The sequence below is a fragment of the Eulemur rufifrons genome, chromosome 18 (genome assembly GCF_041146395.1).
Source record: "Eulemur rufifrons isolate Redbay chromosome 18, OSU_ERuf_1, whole genome shotgun sequence".
NCBI classification, from domain to species: Eukaryota; Metazoa; Chordata; class Mammalia; order Primates; family Lemuridae; genus Eulemur; species Eulemur rufifrons.
The window spans coordinates 48,347,954-48,366,387 of record NC_091000.1 but is presented as its reverse complement, the minus strand read 5'-3'; the positions used below and the strand labels follow the sequence as shown (position 1 = coordinate 48,366,387).

The 18,434-nt window shown below is 37.0% G+C and overlaps 2 protein-coding genes across 2 annotated transcripts in view; one reads left to right on the top strand and one right to left on the bottom strand.

The window, feature by feature from the left end:
• LOC138398975 (histone H3.1) overlaps window positions 1-18,434 on the bottom strand; it is a 62,806-nt gene that overhangs the window by 27,990 nt on the left and 16,382 nt on the right. The gene's annotated exons all lie outside the window — the stretch shown is intronic.
• On the top strand, window positions 174-8,425 carry LOC138398977 (histone H2B type 1-M). Its single transcript, XM_069493422.1, has 2 exons — window positions 174-598; window positions 8,036-8,425. Exon 1 carries the CDS (start codon window positions 209-211, stop codon window positions 587-589), a length of 381 nt encoding a protein of 126 aa, XP_069349523.1. The 5' UTR covers window positions 174-208; the 3' UTR covers window positions 590-598; window positions 8,036-8,425.

Below are 18,434 nucleotides of genomic sequence, written 5' to 3'. Positions count from 1 at the left end.
TCAAAGTAGAGTAACATAGTAGCCAATGAGAAGATAGACCTTCAAGTGTCGTTTACATTGTCATTTGTGACGACACACTAAAATTAATCCAATCATAAACGAAATCTTATTAACCTCATTTGAATACCGCGTCTATAAATGAAACTGGCTTCGCTGGGGGTGATTATTTTCCCAGGTGTTCGCGATAGTGTAATTTTTTAACGCTACGATGCCTGAACCTACGAAATCCGCTCCTGCCCCCAAAAAGGGCTCCAAGAAGGCTGTGACAAAAGCCCAGAAGAAGGACGGGAAGAAGCGCAAGCGCAGCCGCAAGGAGAGCTACTCCGTGTACGTGTACAAGGTGCTGAAGCAGGTCCACCCCGACACCGGCATTTCGTCCAAGGCCATGGGCATCATGAATTCTTTCGTCAACGACATCTTTGAGCGCATCGCGGGGGAGGCCTCTCGCCTGGCTCATTATAACAAGCGCTCGACCATCACCTCCAGGGAGATCCAGACGGCCGTGCGTCTGCTGCTGCCCGGAGAGCTGGCCAAGCACGCCGTGTCCGAGGGCACCAAGGCCGTAACCAAGTACACCAGCTCCAAGTAAACTTGCCAAGTAAGCGTCTTTACACCCAACCCCAAAGGCTCTTTTAAGAGCCACGCATATTTTTCAACCAATGAGTTGTAATTCTTTCGCTTAAAGAATTTTTGGTTTTCTCACCACCATATTTAAAACTACGTTACCAATCTTTGATATTATGTTAGTGCTGCCCGGTAGTGAACACGTGTAAAATACTGGAAATAACAATAGCCACCAGAAGTCGAGTGCTCATTAATGGGCACATACAACTTAAATAGAATCATTATCATATTTAGTGTCACATAACTAGATATTAGTATGATTTGAAGATGTCATTTTAAATGTACAGCTCTTTGTTTTCGTGTGTAGGTCTCCAAATTGGCCGTGATGTTGATAGAGACTCAGTGATGACTGCTAACCCTGAGCACAAAAGAGCATGCTCTGACAACTTCCTTCTGTTCAGAGGTTTCTTTCCTTACCCTTTTGTTTTTGATTTCTTCATTTTCTTTCTTTTTAAAAATTTTGCTATGTAGTACTGTTTAAAAAAAAGCAGAAGGTAATGTGAGTTTTCATAGGAGTATTACAAAGATTTCTGGTTTGCTTGCTTTGCATTTGGGCCAATTTCTGTCCCAGCCTTTGAGTAGGCGAGTGGGAGAGGGAAAGTTGGATCCTACATTTTATCTAAAAGGTGCAGAGGGAGAGAAAAAGGAAGTAGTCTTTGAAATTCCTTTAAATTCTGTCAGTTACTATACTTTCTCAAAAAGTCTTAGTTAGTTCATGGTCATCTTTTAGCACTCAGTTTAAAAATACTCTGGTTAACAGGAGAGAAGCCAAATAGTCAATCCATTAAGGTGTCTAACTGCAGATAGGCAATAGTCATCTGAGGACTGAGGCCCCCTTTGCAATATGGTTCACCCTTTCCTGGATGTCCCTGAGTGCCAAACACAAGACAGGAGGTAGAAAGGGAAGGAAAACCCCTTCTAGCAGGATGTGGTTTCTGCTGCACAAGGTAGGTTGATGGTGTAAACTTTTCGATACAGGGGAATGGATGACTGTGGGGAAAAAATATCTAGAAAAAGAGACTGGAGAGAGCTGGGAGGGAGTGGCCAGAAGAAAAGGAACCAAAGCTTCAGGTAAGAAAATTGTGAGGTGCAAGGCTAGGCTTGGAGTAAAGTGCGTGCTGAGACACTGAATTTAGGTGGTGGTTGATAATTAATTGACTGATGGAGGAATGAGTTTAGAAATCTTTGTGTCCTCATGCTCTCACAGACAGGGATTTACGGATTATGGGATATATTTTCATAATATGGCAAGCATGTTACCTGGATGGGCAACTATTAATAAAAAGCCTGGATAATATTTTTTAAATTCTTTTTTTTTTTTTTTTTTTTTTTTTTTTTTGTTGAGACAGAGTCTCACTTTGTTGCCCAGGCTAGAGTGAGTGCCGTGGCGTCAGCTTAGCTCACAGCAACCTCAGACTCCTGGGCTTAAGCGATCCTACTGCCTCAGCCTCCCAAGTAGCTGGGACTACAGGCATGCGCCACTATGCCCGGCTAATTTTTTCTATATAGATTTTTAGTTGTCCATATAATGTCTTTCTATTTTTAGTAGAGACGGGGTCTCGCTCAGGCTGGTCTCGAACTCCTGACCTTGAGCAATCCACCCGCCTCGGCCTCCCAGAGTGCTAGGATTACAGGCGTGAGCCACCGCGCCCGGCCTTAAATTCTTAATAGCAATGAAGAGTGGCTAAGAAATAAGGAACTCAGGCCCAGGGATTTGGCTCAGGTGAAACTAGAAGCACCACAGCTAGCTTTTACCCAAACCTGAACTTTGGTTTTTAGGATGTTGTATGGAAACTGACCAGGGGTGGATCCTGATAAACCTTTTCAAGTAAAGTTGAGACACAAAACCAAAAGCTACCTTCTCTGGGTAGAGAGATGAACTGGAAATACACAGATACTTTCCACAGAATGCAGAAAAAGAGGCAGCTCTCAACCTGGGTGCTAAGCGGGGTAGATTGTGCTGCTGAGGTTTGGATAGACTACAAACCAGCCTTGAAGCTTACTTGTTCCCAGCATTCAAACCACAGGGATTCAAAACACAAGCTAGGAATTTAATTTAGGGATATCCCAGGCTGGTTTTGTGCCCTGGAACTCCTGATGGAAGGAAATACAAGACATCTCTGAAGGAACAAGCTTAATTTTAGGCCTCAACAAATGCCCCTAGATAAAATATCAAAGAAAATCAATGTGTACCTTCACAATCAAAATTAACCAAATACATCATGAAATAGGGAAGTATGATCAAGAACAAGAGCAACAAACAATGGGAGCAAAAGGAGTAAAAAGAGAGAATTAACAGATACAGACTTTTATACGACTAAATTTAGTGACCTAAAAAGTAAACTAAAAACTGTTAATAATGAAATACGCTGAGGGACTAAGAAAATACAAAGAGTGGACATACAGATTTAAATAAAGAATGTAATAGAAATTCTAGAAAATAAATAAACATAATTCATAACACATAATTAAAAGCTTATTGGAAGGGATTAATAGCCAATTGGACCTAGCAGAAGAAATTTAATGAACTATATAACCAGAACTTAAGTAATTATCCAAAATGCAGAAAGAAAAATGTAACTGAGTTAAAGACTTGAAATTAGTAGTAAAATGATCTGATATGGATTTACTCATAGTACTAGAAGGACAATGAGAAAGAATAATGCTGATGTGAGATTTAAAAGATCATGGCTGAGAATTGTCTAGAATTGATGGATCGATCATTCATTAAATTAAAAATAATTTAAACAGTATAAAATAATAGAACAAAAATTAAAATAATACAACAAAATAGGGGTCACTGTGTGACACTCAATTAAGCTCTATAAATTCTTACAACAAATATAATACTGATTTTCATAACCTTGTGCCTTCTGTCCCATATTGATATATGGCATTAGACTAAAGCACTGTTTGAAATTCTTCATTTGGGAGGATAATTTGGGCAATTGGTTATTTACATGTATTTTGTATCTAGTTAACTTTATCAAATTCTATGAATCCTAATCAATATTTAATAGACTGTCTTGATTTTAATTACATACAATACTATTATTACCAAATAATAATGTTGGATACTCTTTCCAATAATTATTTATTAATTGCTTTTATCATATTATGTTAGCTACAATCATAAACAATATGCTATATTAGACATGCTAACAGGCATTGTCCTTTCCTCATCATAGAAATGGCTTTGATAATTTTATGATTTATAATAATATTTACTTTTGTGTCTGTGTTCATATGCATAGTCTTGTGTTAATGTAGTTTCCTTCTAATCATGTTTTAAGAATTATTTTTAAGAATGATTTATTAATTTTATCCAATCACTTTTTGACATCTGATGAAATCATATGCTTTTTCTTTTTTAACCTGTTGCAATGAAGTATAGATAGATTTCATAATGTTGATTCATACTTTCATTCCTAGGCCAAATCTTATTTGACCATGTTATATTATTATCTTAAATAATGTCTGGATAAATTTTGTTAATATTTTTTCCATTTCTATTCATATATAATCATCCTATGATTTTCTCTTTTGGGTTTACCTTTGTCAGGTTTGTTGTTAAGATTATGGTAGCCTTATAAAATTAACTGTGGAGCTCTCTATCTCTATTAGTTATCTGTTGCTTTGTAACAAATTATCTAAAAATTGAGCAGCTTAAATTAATGAACATCTAATACTTCATTTAATTTCTGTAGGTCAGGAATCTAGAATTGACTTAGCTGGGTGGATATGACTTAGGGCCTTTCTTGAGGTGGGGGTCAAGATGTAAGCATAAACTGCAATCATCTGAATCCTTGACTGTAGCTTCAGGATTCCCTTCTAAGATGGCATACTGGCACATCTGGCAAGTTTGAGCTGGCCATTGCCTGGAGGCCTCAGATCCTTGCCACTTAGACCTCTCCAAAGGGCTCACCAACCATCTTCAAAACATAGCAGCTGTTATCCTTAGAAAGAGAAAACTGAGGCAGAGAGTGGGGAGAAATAAACCACAATGTCTTTTGTGATCAAGCTTGGAAATTTGCACACTTTTGCTATTTTATTCATTACAAGCAAGTCACTTAAATCTGGCATATATTCAGAAGGGGAATTAGAGTCCACCCTTTCAGGTAAGGATAGTAAGGAATTTGTGAACATATTTCAAAACAACTAACATCGCCCAATTTTTTTTTAATGCTTGAAATACTTGAGTGTAAAAAGTATTTGTGCTTTAAAGAATAGGTAGAAATTGGCTGTAAAATCACCTGGATCTGATTAAATGGTAGATCTTTAAGAATTCCGACAATTTAGACTACAATTGACCACTATTTCCAGAAACAAAGACCAAGAAAATCCTAAAGTGGTTCCGTGATAGACTTTTCCCTGAGATTGTAAAGGAAAAAATACTGTCTCTACAATTTATATAAAACATTAGCCCAGCACATAGTAGGTACTTTAAAAAAAAAAGTATTGAATGTATTAAATTAATTCATCTGGGAAATCCTAAGCTATTTTAGCAATTCTCTGGTGCATGATTGTTGTTACAATGTCCAACAAATATGTTTGGCCTTTTGAAATAAAAAACAAATTTAAGTAGAAAAATACTTATAATAAAAATTATAATCTCAGAAAATACTGTGGATTATGAAAATGAAAAAAAATAATATGGAAAAAACAAATTAATGAAATTTAAAATCGAGCAAAAAGTTAAAACTGTATTAACAATTTATGTAATATATAAAATTTAAGATTAATAATTGAGTAATAGTAAAAAATACAGTGCTTAAAATTAAGATAACAAATTAAGAGTTAGCAGAGGGTGGTAAAAAGAGAAGAAACTGAATAGAAGAATTTAGTCATAAAGGATTATAGAGAGATTCTTGAAATGTGTCAAAATTCCCTAGTGAAATGTAGCATGGCTATTGCTCAGTGTTTATTTATAAATCAGCTTATTCAAGAGATAATCACTGAATGCCTTTGGGCTAGGCCCTGGCTTGGGCACTGGAGATACAGAGAGCTAAGGTGGTCCTGGACCTCCTGGAGCCCTCAGTCAAGGAAACTTCCAGTTAATTGCTTTCATTTTCCTTTCTCTTTCACTAAGGCCTGAAAAAAAAAAAAAAAATGTTTCTCATACTTTGGAACTCTTCAGGCAAGTGAACAGACTTGGACTCACAAGGGGACTACCAGACTTATTTTGTTAGGTAGACTGTGTGAGCCTCCGGCCCTCCTAGGGAGGAGGCGGGTGCTAGGAGCAATTGCCACATCTGGGGGAGGAGGGAACACCCTACCAATCTGCCAATCAGAATTTAGCGGGCCAAATGCAGAAGAATGCAGAGGATTCCCTAGCCCACAGGCCAAGCAACACAGGCACAATAGGGTATGGAAGGTAACCTAGAACAACCTAAGGCTAATTGTCATGTCATTAGTTGAAATCTACATTGTGGTTCACTTCCCCAAATGGGCTTTCAGAGAGGCTCATGGGAGATCTGCCTGAGCAGTGACTCAGGTTATATAATTCCCAACTGTCCATCAAAGTGGTTTAATGGTGACATTTGAACCTCGAGGAGGACCCAGCCTAGGCAATATAAAACAGGACCCCAGACCGTAATTGGGGCCCTCCTGTTATGACAGGGGATCCTTTCACTTCACTGTCTGGCAAACGTATCTTATTTTACTCAATAAACTTCACTTCGTGCTTGCATTACTTTGGTGTGTCTGGTCATTCTTCAGACAAGAGCACATCAGGAACCAAGAACGAACAATTATGACCCAACAATTGCATTAAGGCAAGCATATTTATCCCAACTGTTGAGTAATAAACAAAATATAGTAATGTTAATGTTATTTTGTTTAAAATTTTGGCAGTGTTGAGCTGTACTTCATAAATACAATATTTTATAAATATTACAGCCAAATTATGCTACTTTTTAGGAAAGAGAGAGGTGCATGGAGATAAAAAAGGTGAGACAAATTGAGAAGGACTCAGGAAAGGAACAGAAGAAGCAAACTCTTACTATAACATTGAGGGAAAGAGTTTAGAGACCAAGAACAAGCCTACAGCAGAATGTAGGGGGAAAAAGAGAGAGAGAGGAAAACAGAATCAGAAAGGTAAATAGACCTTTTTATATATTTGATGTCTCAGCTGGGTGTCATATTTGTCACATAGTAACTAAAATACTTCCCACATTTCTTGTATGTTGGATTAAGTGGATTAATTAAAATGTGACCACATATGGGAAGTTTTCTCTGACCGGCAAATGTAAAATGACACCCTTCTATCTCCAATCTTAACTTTCTTTATTCATCCTTCTTATCATGCTTAGCACTAACATAAATTTTATTTAATGTTTGCCTGCCCATCCCATTCTCAAGACTGTAAGGTCTATAAGGGTAGGGAGATTTTCTTTTTTTGCTGCTGACTCCCTAATGCTCCAGGCTGCTCTGGGCACACAGTAGACTCAAAAAGTATTTGCAACATGACATAATTACTTAAGTAATTAAAGTGCACATATGTCTATAACAACAGGAATAGAGGCCAGGGCTGAGTTGTCACAGTGGTTCAATTGAATGAGGTTGAATGAGTAACTCAGACTTTCTGGGACTCACTTTCCTCTTCTATACAAAGAAGATGATAACAGTAGACCCCTTCTTAATGTTGTTTCAAGGATTAATTGAGATAGTTCATGTAAAGGCTCCTAAGAGTGATGGACATTTAGTAAGCACTTAGCAATCGTGAGCAATTATTATATTTTTCTTTTTACTGAGTTCAAATGAAAACTAGGCCCCACCTGGTGGCTCAGAACTATAATGCCAGCACTTTGGAAGGTTGAGGCAGGTGGATTGCTTGAGGTTAGGAGTTCGAGACCAGCATGGGCAAGATAGTGAGATTATTGTCTCTACAACAAACAAAACAAAACCAAAAAATAATTTAGCCAGGCATGGTGGTATGGGCCTGTAGTCCTAGCTTCTCAAGAGGCTGAGCTAGAAGGATCACAGGAGCCTGGGATTTGTGTGTTGCAGTGATCTACAATTATGCCACTGCTGGAGTGCCCTGCCTCAAAAGAAAAAAAAGAAAAAGAAAAAGAAAATTAAAATCAGAGTGTCCAAATATTTTCAGGTCAAAAACTAAAGGGAGAAAAATATGAGCTTTTGAACTATTTGAATCCCACCTCAGAAGCGTAGTTGGAGGATTTGAAACAAAGATCATATTATTCAGTGATATCTCTTCACTAAGCATGATTTGAGTCATTATCTGTTAATGCTAATAATTACTAAAGTGTAGGTAAGTAACACTGAGGCAGAGATTCCAGATAGTACATTATACAAGCATGTGCAAAAAGGACCCTCTTCTTTGTATTGCAAATATTAGTGCTGATAGTAAAATGACACCTAACAAATAAACCTTTTTTATTTCTTCAATCAGGGGAGAGAGATGAATGCATAGAAGAAATGAATGCATAAAATAACTGAAAATATGAATCTATTTATAGAAGTTATGAAGTATGAAAAGTCTGATCTGCCTGAGAATGACTGACTAGTGTCATACAGTATCCCATCCAAATCCAACCCAACCTGGTTTGCTGCACACTAATTCAACAAAAGGAGATCATTACTTGAGTGGAAGAAAGTAAACAAGGTTTTTAGCTTTTTCATTTTATTTTTTGAGTTATAAAAATAGAATTTACTACTGTACAGAACTAGTTACTGGGAATTCATTATTTACCGTGGACTACCTTTACAAGGAAAAGTCTGAATGACAGGATGGCAGAAAGTCTGTAAATGAAATGTTATAATTAATATTAATAAAATCTGCAGAGAATTGAAATTCTGCATTCATTGTTGATTCAAATCTTTCGAAGGTCTTCCCTTTCTAGACATCTATCTAGCTACTTATTTACCTATCTTCACTTTATGTCATCAAGGTCTGAGTGGGTAAGGCCTAAGCACTGGTTTGGCTTTGGTAATGATCCTGAAGTTAAAACAGCTTAGTTTAGGCTAAATTGCCATTTAAGAGGTTAACTCCAGTAGCTGGATTCAGAGAAACACAATACTTTGAAGCAGTCTCAAACTTGAGTGTGCACTAAAATCACCTAAAGGATTTTTGAAAACATAGATTACTGGACCCCATCCTTATAGTTTCTGATTCATTAGATCTGAAGTAGGACCTCAGAATTTGTACTTCTAAATCCAGATCATGGTGATGCTGCCGGTACGGAGACCACATTTGGTGAACTTTGTTTTAAAGGGCATGGAATTGCTCTAAAATGCGACTACCATATAGACACACAAAGCCGAAAAATCGCATAGAATTTCAAACTGGAGGCGAGAGATCCTGAAAAATGGCAGCAGCCATCCCACTCAGAGCAGCTACGAAAGGGTGGAAATAAATCTCAGGGCCCGCCACGCCCCTCCAGGCCGGCTCCCTCATAGGGCCGTCTCGCCACGCTGCCCCCAGCCCCCACGCTGGCTCGCTCAGAAGGCCGCTTGGCAGCTCCCCAGCCCAACCGGGCCACAGAGCCGCACGTTACGGCCGCGCCACGTCATGTCACTCCGGCCCCCACGTAGAGAAGCCTGTAGGTTTAAGTCCGCCCTTCGCGTCTGTCCCGCGTCCGGAAGGCTGCCGGTTGGTCGCCCCCTGGTGGTGCCCAGACCTCGCCGACCTGCACCCTTTCTTGGCGGCCACCAGACCGCCAGACTTGGAGAGTCTGTAAAATCTACGGGCCAGTTACAGATGAAAACAGAGGGTCGAGAATTTTGAAGACCGAGAAACAGGGCAACAACCCTCCCTTGGTCTTTTTGCTCCTCTCCCGACTGTTTTTCTGATGGCTCGAACCAAGAGGAGAGGATTGAGGAAGCAGGATGTAAATTTGAGCTTCAGTATTCAGCCTCTCCCTGCTTTCTTGGGGAGCTAGCACTTCACCGCTTCTCCAGCGGTTGAAGACACCGCTCCAAGGAGACATTGCTTGAACCATCCCTATGTATTGGCCTCACGTTTGTAGAGCACTTGGTGTGAGAATTTAGTGTATGTGTGTATATGTATAAGTGTGTATAATTATTTCCTAATTGAATATATTTATTTAAAAAATTAATCTTCAGATGCAAGCAGGACTGACATCCATTAGGGCACAGTAGGCACAGTGCCTAGGGCTCACAGTACTTTTAGAGGCTCACGAAAATATTTTAATTTCTTCTAAAACCAGAAGAAAAAGTGAACTTTTAGATTGAAGAAAATAATGTTATTTTAATAGAGGAAAGGGTCCACGAGGGCAAAAACGCCTAGAGCCGAAGAAATACAATGCAGCTGTTGTCCCACGTAGCAGACAACCCCTCATTTTTATTCATTTACTTTTTTTTTTTTTTTGCAAGCACTCAGACACATTTCTAAGTGCTTTTCAGATGTTAATGCATTTAGTCCTTATAACACACCTGTACACTGTTGTCATCCCAATTTTACCCATGAGTATACCAAGTGAATCTTGAAATAACTTACCCAATGTCATACACTTAATAAATGGCAGAGGCTTTCTGACATAGGCAGATTAGCTCCAGGGTCCCTTCTCTTAACCATTACGCTAAAGACATTATTTCTTGATAACTCTAAGAATGAATTTAAATAACAGGTAAAAACAAAAACAAAACCTTACATTTCACAGGACCAGTGAGATTTCTACTTTTCTGTCTGCCCATAACAGTACTGCACAATACTTTTCTCCCAATATCACACATACACATCCACTCAACTATCACCTTCTCCATCTTAAGGGATGCTTCTTATCTTGCATGACACACCAACATCTTCTATGCAGACAAAGGTCCCATTCTCTGCACTGAAAGCACTCACCAACTTGATGAATCAGCCAGGTTGCTTTAGCCAACAGTGTGTATTAGGCTTAGGATCAGAGAAATATTTTAATATATTCACCCTTCCTTCCCATTCCCAAAGATACAGAAGTTGAGACTCAAAGGCTGAAGAACTATCGATTGGCAATTAGAAAATGTCAGTAAAGAGACTTCCAGAGAACAGCAAAAATGGCTAACTCTGTTCTACTAACCTGCTCAGTATATCAGGACTAATGCCACACTGTTTTAATTGCAGGTTTGTATGTCCTCATATGTAGTACTAAGTCAAGGCCCACTATTCTCTCTTTCTTCTGTCTTTTTGAGAATCATCTTGACCAGTTTTTTTCATCAATATGAATTTTACAGTGCTCTACAAAATATCTGGCAGAGATTTTTTGGCATTAAACTTTTAGGTTATTTTGGAATGTATGAATATTTTATGAATAGCATATTGAGTCATCATAAAACATATACAGCACAGCATATACCTGTCTCTTCATTTAAATAGATCTTGTTTTGTGTCTTTCAATGACATGTCATAGATTTCTTAATGTAGATCTGAAATATTTATTCTTGGATATAGAATCTGTTATACTGTTGTGAATGATGTCTGGCTTTTCTATATCTATTTCAGATTGGAATTACTAGTGTATAGAAAAGCCATGCATTTTTGTATGCATTTTATATTTTATGCCCACCAACCCTCTTGAGTTATTAGATCTAATTATTTATTTATAGATAACTGTGGAATTTAACATTGGAAATTATATTATTTTCAAACAACAAAGATAATTGTCTTTTGTTATTGAATCCTTACCCTTCTTACTTCCTGTCCTTGTCTCATAGTATTGGCCAGGCCCTGTGATGCCATCTTGAATAGTAGTGCCTCAACACTCTTGTCTTGTTTCTGACTCTGTGGAAGTCCTTCCAAAATCGCACAATTAATTGTTATGCTCATGGTAGCTACTCCTTATGAAGAGCTCTTCTCATTCTAGTCTGTTAAAAATGTTTACAATGAAAGATATTCTATCAAATGCTTTCTCAGCATTTATAGAGATGACCTCATAGTTCTTTTTTTTTTCTAAAATCCCACCCTTGACTTCATAATTCTTTATCGATTTCTTACACTGACAGATTTATAATGCTAAACATTTCTTCTATTCTTGGAATAAACCCTACATGACATCCTTTATTTTCTTAAAAAAAAAATATGGCCTCTTGTTTTCTATTTTATCTTGTTTTAAACAGGGTTCTTTAAAAAATAAATGAATGCTCATAACTGAGACAAAGCTATAAATTATTTTCTTCTTTTTTTCTCTCTTCCTTTCTTTTATTTGTATTGTTCTTCTCTGGTTTGAATAATACGGGTATACAATTTTAAAGAAAAAAATAAGTAAGGGAGCTATTTTTCTATTGAAACAGATTATGTAAAATATGGATCATACCAGATGTGGTGGTGTATCCCTTCAGTCCCAGCTATTCAGGTGGCTGTGGCAGGAGAATCCCTTCAGCCCAGGAGTTTGAGACTGTAGGGCACTGCTGTTGTTCCTGTGGATAGCCACTGTACTCCAGCCTGGGCAACATAGCAAGACCCTGTCTCTTTAAGAAAATAGAGATCATCAATTCACTAAAACTTGTAAAATCCGAGCTTGGCATCATTTGAGTGGAAGGACATAGGAGCGATTTTGTTTCTTAACTGCCTACTCTATTTATGTAATTATAATTTGCTCATTCTGCTTATCTATTACTTAATTTTCTTATTTTTTCTTATTGTTTAATTTTTTTGTAAAAGTTATCCATAGCATTCTCTTGTGGTTTTGTTTTTTTGTTTGTTTTTTGAGACAGGGTCTTGCTGCTCTGTCTTCTAGGCTAGAATGCAGTGACATCATTATAGCTCACTGAACCCTAAAACTCTGAGGCTTGAGAGAGACTCCTGCCTCAGTCTCCCAAGTAGCTGGGACTACAGGCACGCTCCACCACACCCAGCTAATTTTTCTATTTTTTGTAGAGACAGGAGTCTCCATCTTGCTCAGGCTGGTCTCGAGCTCCTGGCCCCAAGCGATCCTCTCATCTTGGTTTCCCAATGTGCTAGCATTTCAGGAGTGAATCAGCACAACTAGCCCTCTTGTGGTTCATTTTATCTCCCTTTTGATAATTACTGTCCCTTTATTCCTATAATTTCCTGCTAAACACACACACACACACACACTTTAAAAAAAATTTCCCTGAAGAACAAGGTTTTGGCTTATGAGTCATCTCCATTTTTTTCTATTGAATTAATTTTTGTTCTTTTAAAATGTCTCCTCTTTCTACTTTATTTTGACTTACTCTCCTGTTCTTTTTAAGTTACATTTGCTGAATACCTAGTTTACATATCTTCAATGTTTTTGTTCCTTAATGTATGCATTTAACATCATATCCTTTTCTTTTAGTACCACATCAAGTACGTCCTGCAATTTTCTTATGTATTATTCTCATTCGTATTTGTTTGAGAATATTTAATAGTTTCTCTTATGATTTCCAATCTAATCCATAATATTTAGGAGTGTGGTTTTTAATTTACCAGCATATAGAGAGATTATTTTATTTTTACTATCTTTAAAAAAAAACTTTTCTATTGTCCTTTAATTGATTATGATAAAATAATATAGTGTGTATAAAATTTATTCATTAGTATCTATTGTTACATTTTGTGAAACCAGGGTTAATTTTTGAAATCATTCAACATGTGCTTAGAAAAAACTTGGATGTTTTCTATGTGTCAATACAGGAATCATAGATATATCAGGTTTGTTTATTGTCTTGTTCAAATCTTCTGCAACCATAAGGATTTTTCTTTGCTTGTTACATGAGTTTCTAAGAGCAGTATATTGAAATGTTACCCTACAATCATAAATTTGAAATTCTTCTTATTCTGCTAGTTACTGACTTACATAATTAGTGCTTCTGTGGTCAGTGCATACAAGGTCCCAATTGTTACATCTTATTCATGGGTTTTTATCACTATGGGATATAGCTCTTTTTCATTTCTAGACGTTCTATTTTGTTCTTTTTCAAATCTGCCTGGTTTTGATTGTCTCTTGCACCTTGATTGTTTCATTATTTTATTCTTTAAACTTTTAGTAAATAATTATATTATCTATATGATAATTTCAATATCTGAAATTCTTTGGGGGTGTAGGGGAAGATGGAAGTCTCTTGTTTGCTCAGAAGTCTAACTTTCCATAGTATCTATTTTTCTTTTTGATTTGGTGATATTTATTATGATCTTATGTTTGGACATCCAAGTTCCTGATAGAGTGTCTGATGATACATAACAGGTGCTCAATAATAGAAAAACAATCTGTGTAGCTCTTAAGAACTTCGGTTCATGATGCTTTCCTCCTCACGCTGTTTACATTTGCTTTTGTAAGGCACTAGGGGGCGCCGTGAACCTGGGTCAATTTAATTTCAAGGCCCGTTCATTAAAAGTCCGAGACTTTATGTAAATTTAGGGTTAAATCCATGGCCCAGATAGCCTCTACCCCACTCCTCAGAGGCACAGATGCCTATAGAGACAAACAAGTTTTCTTCCTAGGAACCTCTGCTAGATTTTTTTTTTTTTTTTTTTAATGCTACCCTTTCTCAAATGGTCCTGACTTTATGCTATGTGTCTCCAGTTCTGTATAAGAGCCTAGAATTTTCTTCCTGAAGGGACGGACATAATTGCCAAAGCTCAGAATCCTAGTAATGGTATTTGCTCCAGAAAATCCAAGCTAGTGTGTTTATCATCCTAATTTTCGCTTCTAAATTTTATTGTTCTGATTGTTCTGGGGTTAAGGGTGGGGGAGGGATTAGAGAATTTTCCTTTTTTTTTTTTGTTAGCTAGGCAACTGTGTGCTAGTGTGTTTGTTGTAGTTTCCCTAGTCCTTCAGTGTTTTGCTTCAGGAGGGCTTTCATTTCTCTCTCTATCCCTACACATACCTTTGCTTTAGATTCTGTTTTGTCTAATAGTATTGCTATACTTGCACTCTCTTGGTAACTATTTTCCAGGCATATTTGTCCATTTTCTTCATTTTTTTGATTACTATTTTAAAAGATCCATGCACGACTTGTTTTCAGACTCAGATAAGAAGAGCATTCTCTAAGGCACGTTTTATTACATACATTTCCTGTGTGTTATTTAAAAAAAGTAAACATACTGAAAAGATAAAATATTTGACATATTCCAAAACTGACATATGGACATATGCTTTTCTGAGAAAGGTAAAAGAAAACTTATAAAACTTCCTTGAGATCACAGTCATATAGCAAAATACTTTAGAATATATTACATTTAATGTGGTTTGTATATACTATGGAGTACTACTCAGCCATAAAAAAAGAATGAAATCATGCTTTCGTAGCAGTGTGGATGGAACTGGAGAGCATTCATTATCTTAAGTGAAATAACTCAGAAACAGAAAGTCAAGTACTGCATATTCTTAAAGAAAAAAAGAATATATTACATTTAAGTTAATATTTACTATTATTTTGGAGTTCCATTTTATGTAAACCTGGAAAAAAAAAATCATTGTTTTTGGATCTGGTGAGAATTTTTGTGGAGGCAATGTCTATTGGAGAAATCTACTTATTTATAAGCATACTAGCCAATTTTGTTTTTAAACTAACAATCCTGTGGTACAGCTCATTGAATAATTACTATCTCAGAAGAATTTAGAGCAATAGGGATTCAGAAGGTACGCCTGGACAGGCAGGCAATTTTCATGGTATCCAACATATATTGTTATGAAAAATTAATATATTTCATTAATTTCAGATTACATTAAAATAAACCAAATGTGTTTAATATTTTATGGGTTTTTTTTTTTTTGTAAATATCAGATTTAAATAAGATGTCACTGACTGCAGCCAATGATAATTGACATTTATCTGAGCCCTGTGATCCTGGAAAACAGCATTGGTTAAAGAAATCCTCCCACCTTTTTTTGTCTCCAAAATGGTTTAATGCAAGGAAGCACCCTTTGCTATATGACTTAAGTAAGACTCATGAATGCTTCAACACCTCCCCCCAACCCCCATTACCTTTAACAAGGCCAAACACAGGCTGCTATGGCTTGAATGTGTTTCCCAAAGTTCATGTGTTGGAAGCTTAATCCTCCTTGCAACCATTTTAAGAGGTGGGGCCTTTAAGAGGTGATTAGGTCATGATTGCTCTTCCCTCATGAATGGATTGATTTTATTTTAGTGGGAGAGGATTGGTTATCTTGGGAGTGGGTTCTGGATAAAGGGATGAGTTGGGCCCCCTCTAAAGATAATCAAGTACTTATGATCTAACTTCAAGGATGGAATAAGAAATAGCAATAGATACCTAATCAATTAGAAGATGAGGTAACAAAAAAATTACATAAAAATCCAACCTTTGTAACTTTAGGTATATATCTGAAAAAAGAATGAATCCCCCAAGAAAAAATGAGAGTTGAGCTTATATACTGAGTTCAAAAAAGTAGTAATTATGAAAACAGGATAAGACAAAAGGGCTTGGGCTAGAGCAGTTAATGGTGGAAACGTAACTAGAATATAAGAGTTAGTTTAATAAGATTTGTATTAATTCTACAGAAAGTGAGTTGCCCTTTGAAAGAGGCAGCTTGGAACTGCTTGAACTGGAAAGAACAAAATTAAAATAGCCTTTCTCTTTGAGTGTCTCAGGATGTACAACACTAGAACTTTTCTATAAGGAAGGCTTACTATCTCAGGTTCAATAAGGGTTCATATTCCCAATTGCCTCCGCAACAAAGCTCTAGAGACCTTTCTAATGTCACAACAGCTGGAAAAGTACTACCTACTGGGAAATAGAAGGTGGAAAATGCTTTTCTCCACTCAGATATTTTCATGGTCAGCATATATGATGGACGGTTAAGAACAATTATTGGTAACTGGGAAAGAAGTTAAGGGGGTGGAGCAGAGGAGATGGCCTGCCATTTTTCTATGCCAGACTTGAAACTGTGCCCTACATGTCTTCATCCTGGGCAGCTCCATGTGACTGTCTCCAACAACCTCTCATCCTGTTACATATGTTCTAGAGAAATGTGTGCACATCCATATCAGGAAACATGCAAGAAAATTCACAGAAGTAATGACTTCAGTAATACCAGATAGAAACAATACAAATGTCTATTACAATAAATTGAGTAAAACAATGTCACTATTTATTCAGCAATTAAAAATGATGATACTGGAATAACATATATGAACATGAATGAATCTCAAAAAACATCAGTTTGAATGAAAAAAATCATAAAATTACACAGGTTATGATTACATCTCTTTGAAGATAAAAATAAGCAAAATGAAACAAGGTAAAATTTATGGGTCCCTACTTAGATGATGAAACCATAAAGGAAAACCAAGATTAATTAAAACAAAATGTAGGATAGTGGTTTATATCTTGGGGTGTGCATGGGGTAGGAGAACAGATGAAACTGGAAAAAGTTACACAAGGCCCAGTGTCAACTGAAAAGGAGTCACAAGGTAGGTAAATTTTAAAAGAGAGCTTTATTTATAATGGGGCTAGACCGTCAGGCAGGAAAGGAAGCTAAATCCAAGAGCAGTATTTCATGGGGGAGGAAGGAGAAGTAAGAATATATGTTAATCAGGGTGTCTGTATCCTGTTGTTATACATATTCAACAGGATACAAGAGGGGGCTTATGAATATTCATGAAGGAGACCAGGACACACATTAGGTTTACAGGTGTGAAACATACAGTAACATAGGTTCCATGTTCATCGCCGGGTGGAGATTTAACATTTAAATTCATTATAATAGGTCCTATACATTAAAAGGTAAAATGTAAGAACCAAGTTTTGCTCATTCTCAGGAGACTGGTCAAAATCAGCCCATGGCCCACAGTCATTTCTCAAGAAGGAATTCATTGTGAACCTGGGTATCTGTCTTGTCCAACCATAAAAACAGCAGGAGGGCACCCAGTGGTCTCATGAAGTAATAGAAGGGGTTTTCCTGCCTTTTGTTTTCCCTAGTTGGCTTTTGAGAAAACCTAGTAATGATTAATAAGGGAAAGGGAGGTGGCAGCAAATGAGACATGACCAGCCTCCAGTCTTGCCATGGCCAGGGATTTAAAACTTCAGGGGTCTTTTAGCCCAAGGAGTGTCCATTAATCTGTTGAAGGGATTTAGATCATTATTTTGGTCCTTACTAGTAAATTACTAATGGCAATCTAGTTCCTTTTTTGTTTTTTGTTTTTTTTTGAGACAGAGTCTTGCTCTCTTGCCCAGAGCTAGAATGCTGTGGCATCAGCCTAGCTCACAGCAACCTCAAACTCCTGGGCTCAAGCAATCCTTCTGCCTCAGCCTCCTGAGTAGCTGGGACTACAGGCATGTGCCACCATGCCCGGCTCATTTTTTTCTATATATATTTTTAGCTGTCCAGATCATTTCTTTGTATTTTTTAGTAGACACGGGGTCTCACTCTTGCTCAGGCTGGTCTCGAACTCCTGACCTCGAGCTATCCTCCCGCCTTGGCCTCCCGGAGTGCTAGGATTACAGGCATGAGCCACCGCACCTGACTGGCAATCTAGTTCTTAAACTGGATTTTTAAGTACCAGGCATTTGTTTTATAATTCTTGTTTATGTTGCAGAAGCTCTTTTATATGGAAGTAATATTTTAATATAAACATTTAAAAATCTTTTCAATCAGGCATAAGGAATCTCAGGGCCACTCAGATTCTTCACATTTAAAAATATTCTCGTATAATTTTCTTGTTTACCTATGTGCCAGATCACCATTTTTATTCAAATAGATACAAAAGTGTAGGAATCTTAAAGTCTTAAGCAGGAATTTTAAAAATCATAAATGGCAATGTTACTTCATTGCGATCAGTTACAAGTGTCAATCCTATTTTATCAGTTGAACATCTGATATGTGTAGTTAGGATGTAGTTAAGGACCTTCATGTGCACTTCACTTTCTTTTCTTCTTGCAGTTG

Excerpts from the sequence above, each read along its gene's own strand:
- LOC138398977 (XM_069493422.1), top strand. The coding sequence starts at position 209 with ATGCCTGAACCTACGAAATCCGCTCCTGCCCCCAAAAAGGGCTCCAAG.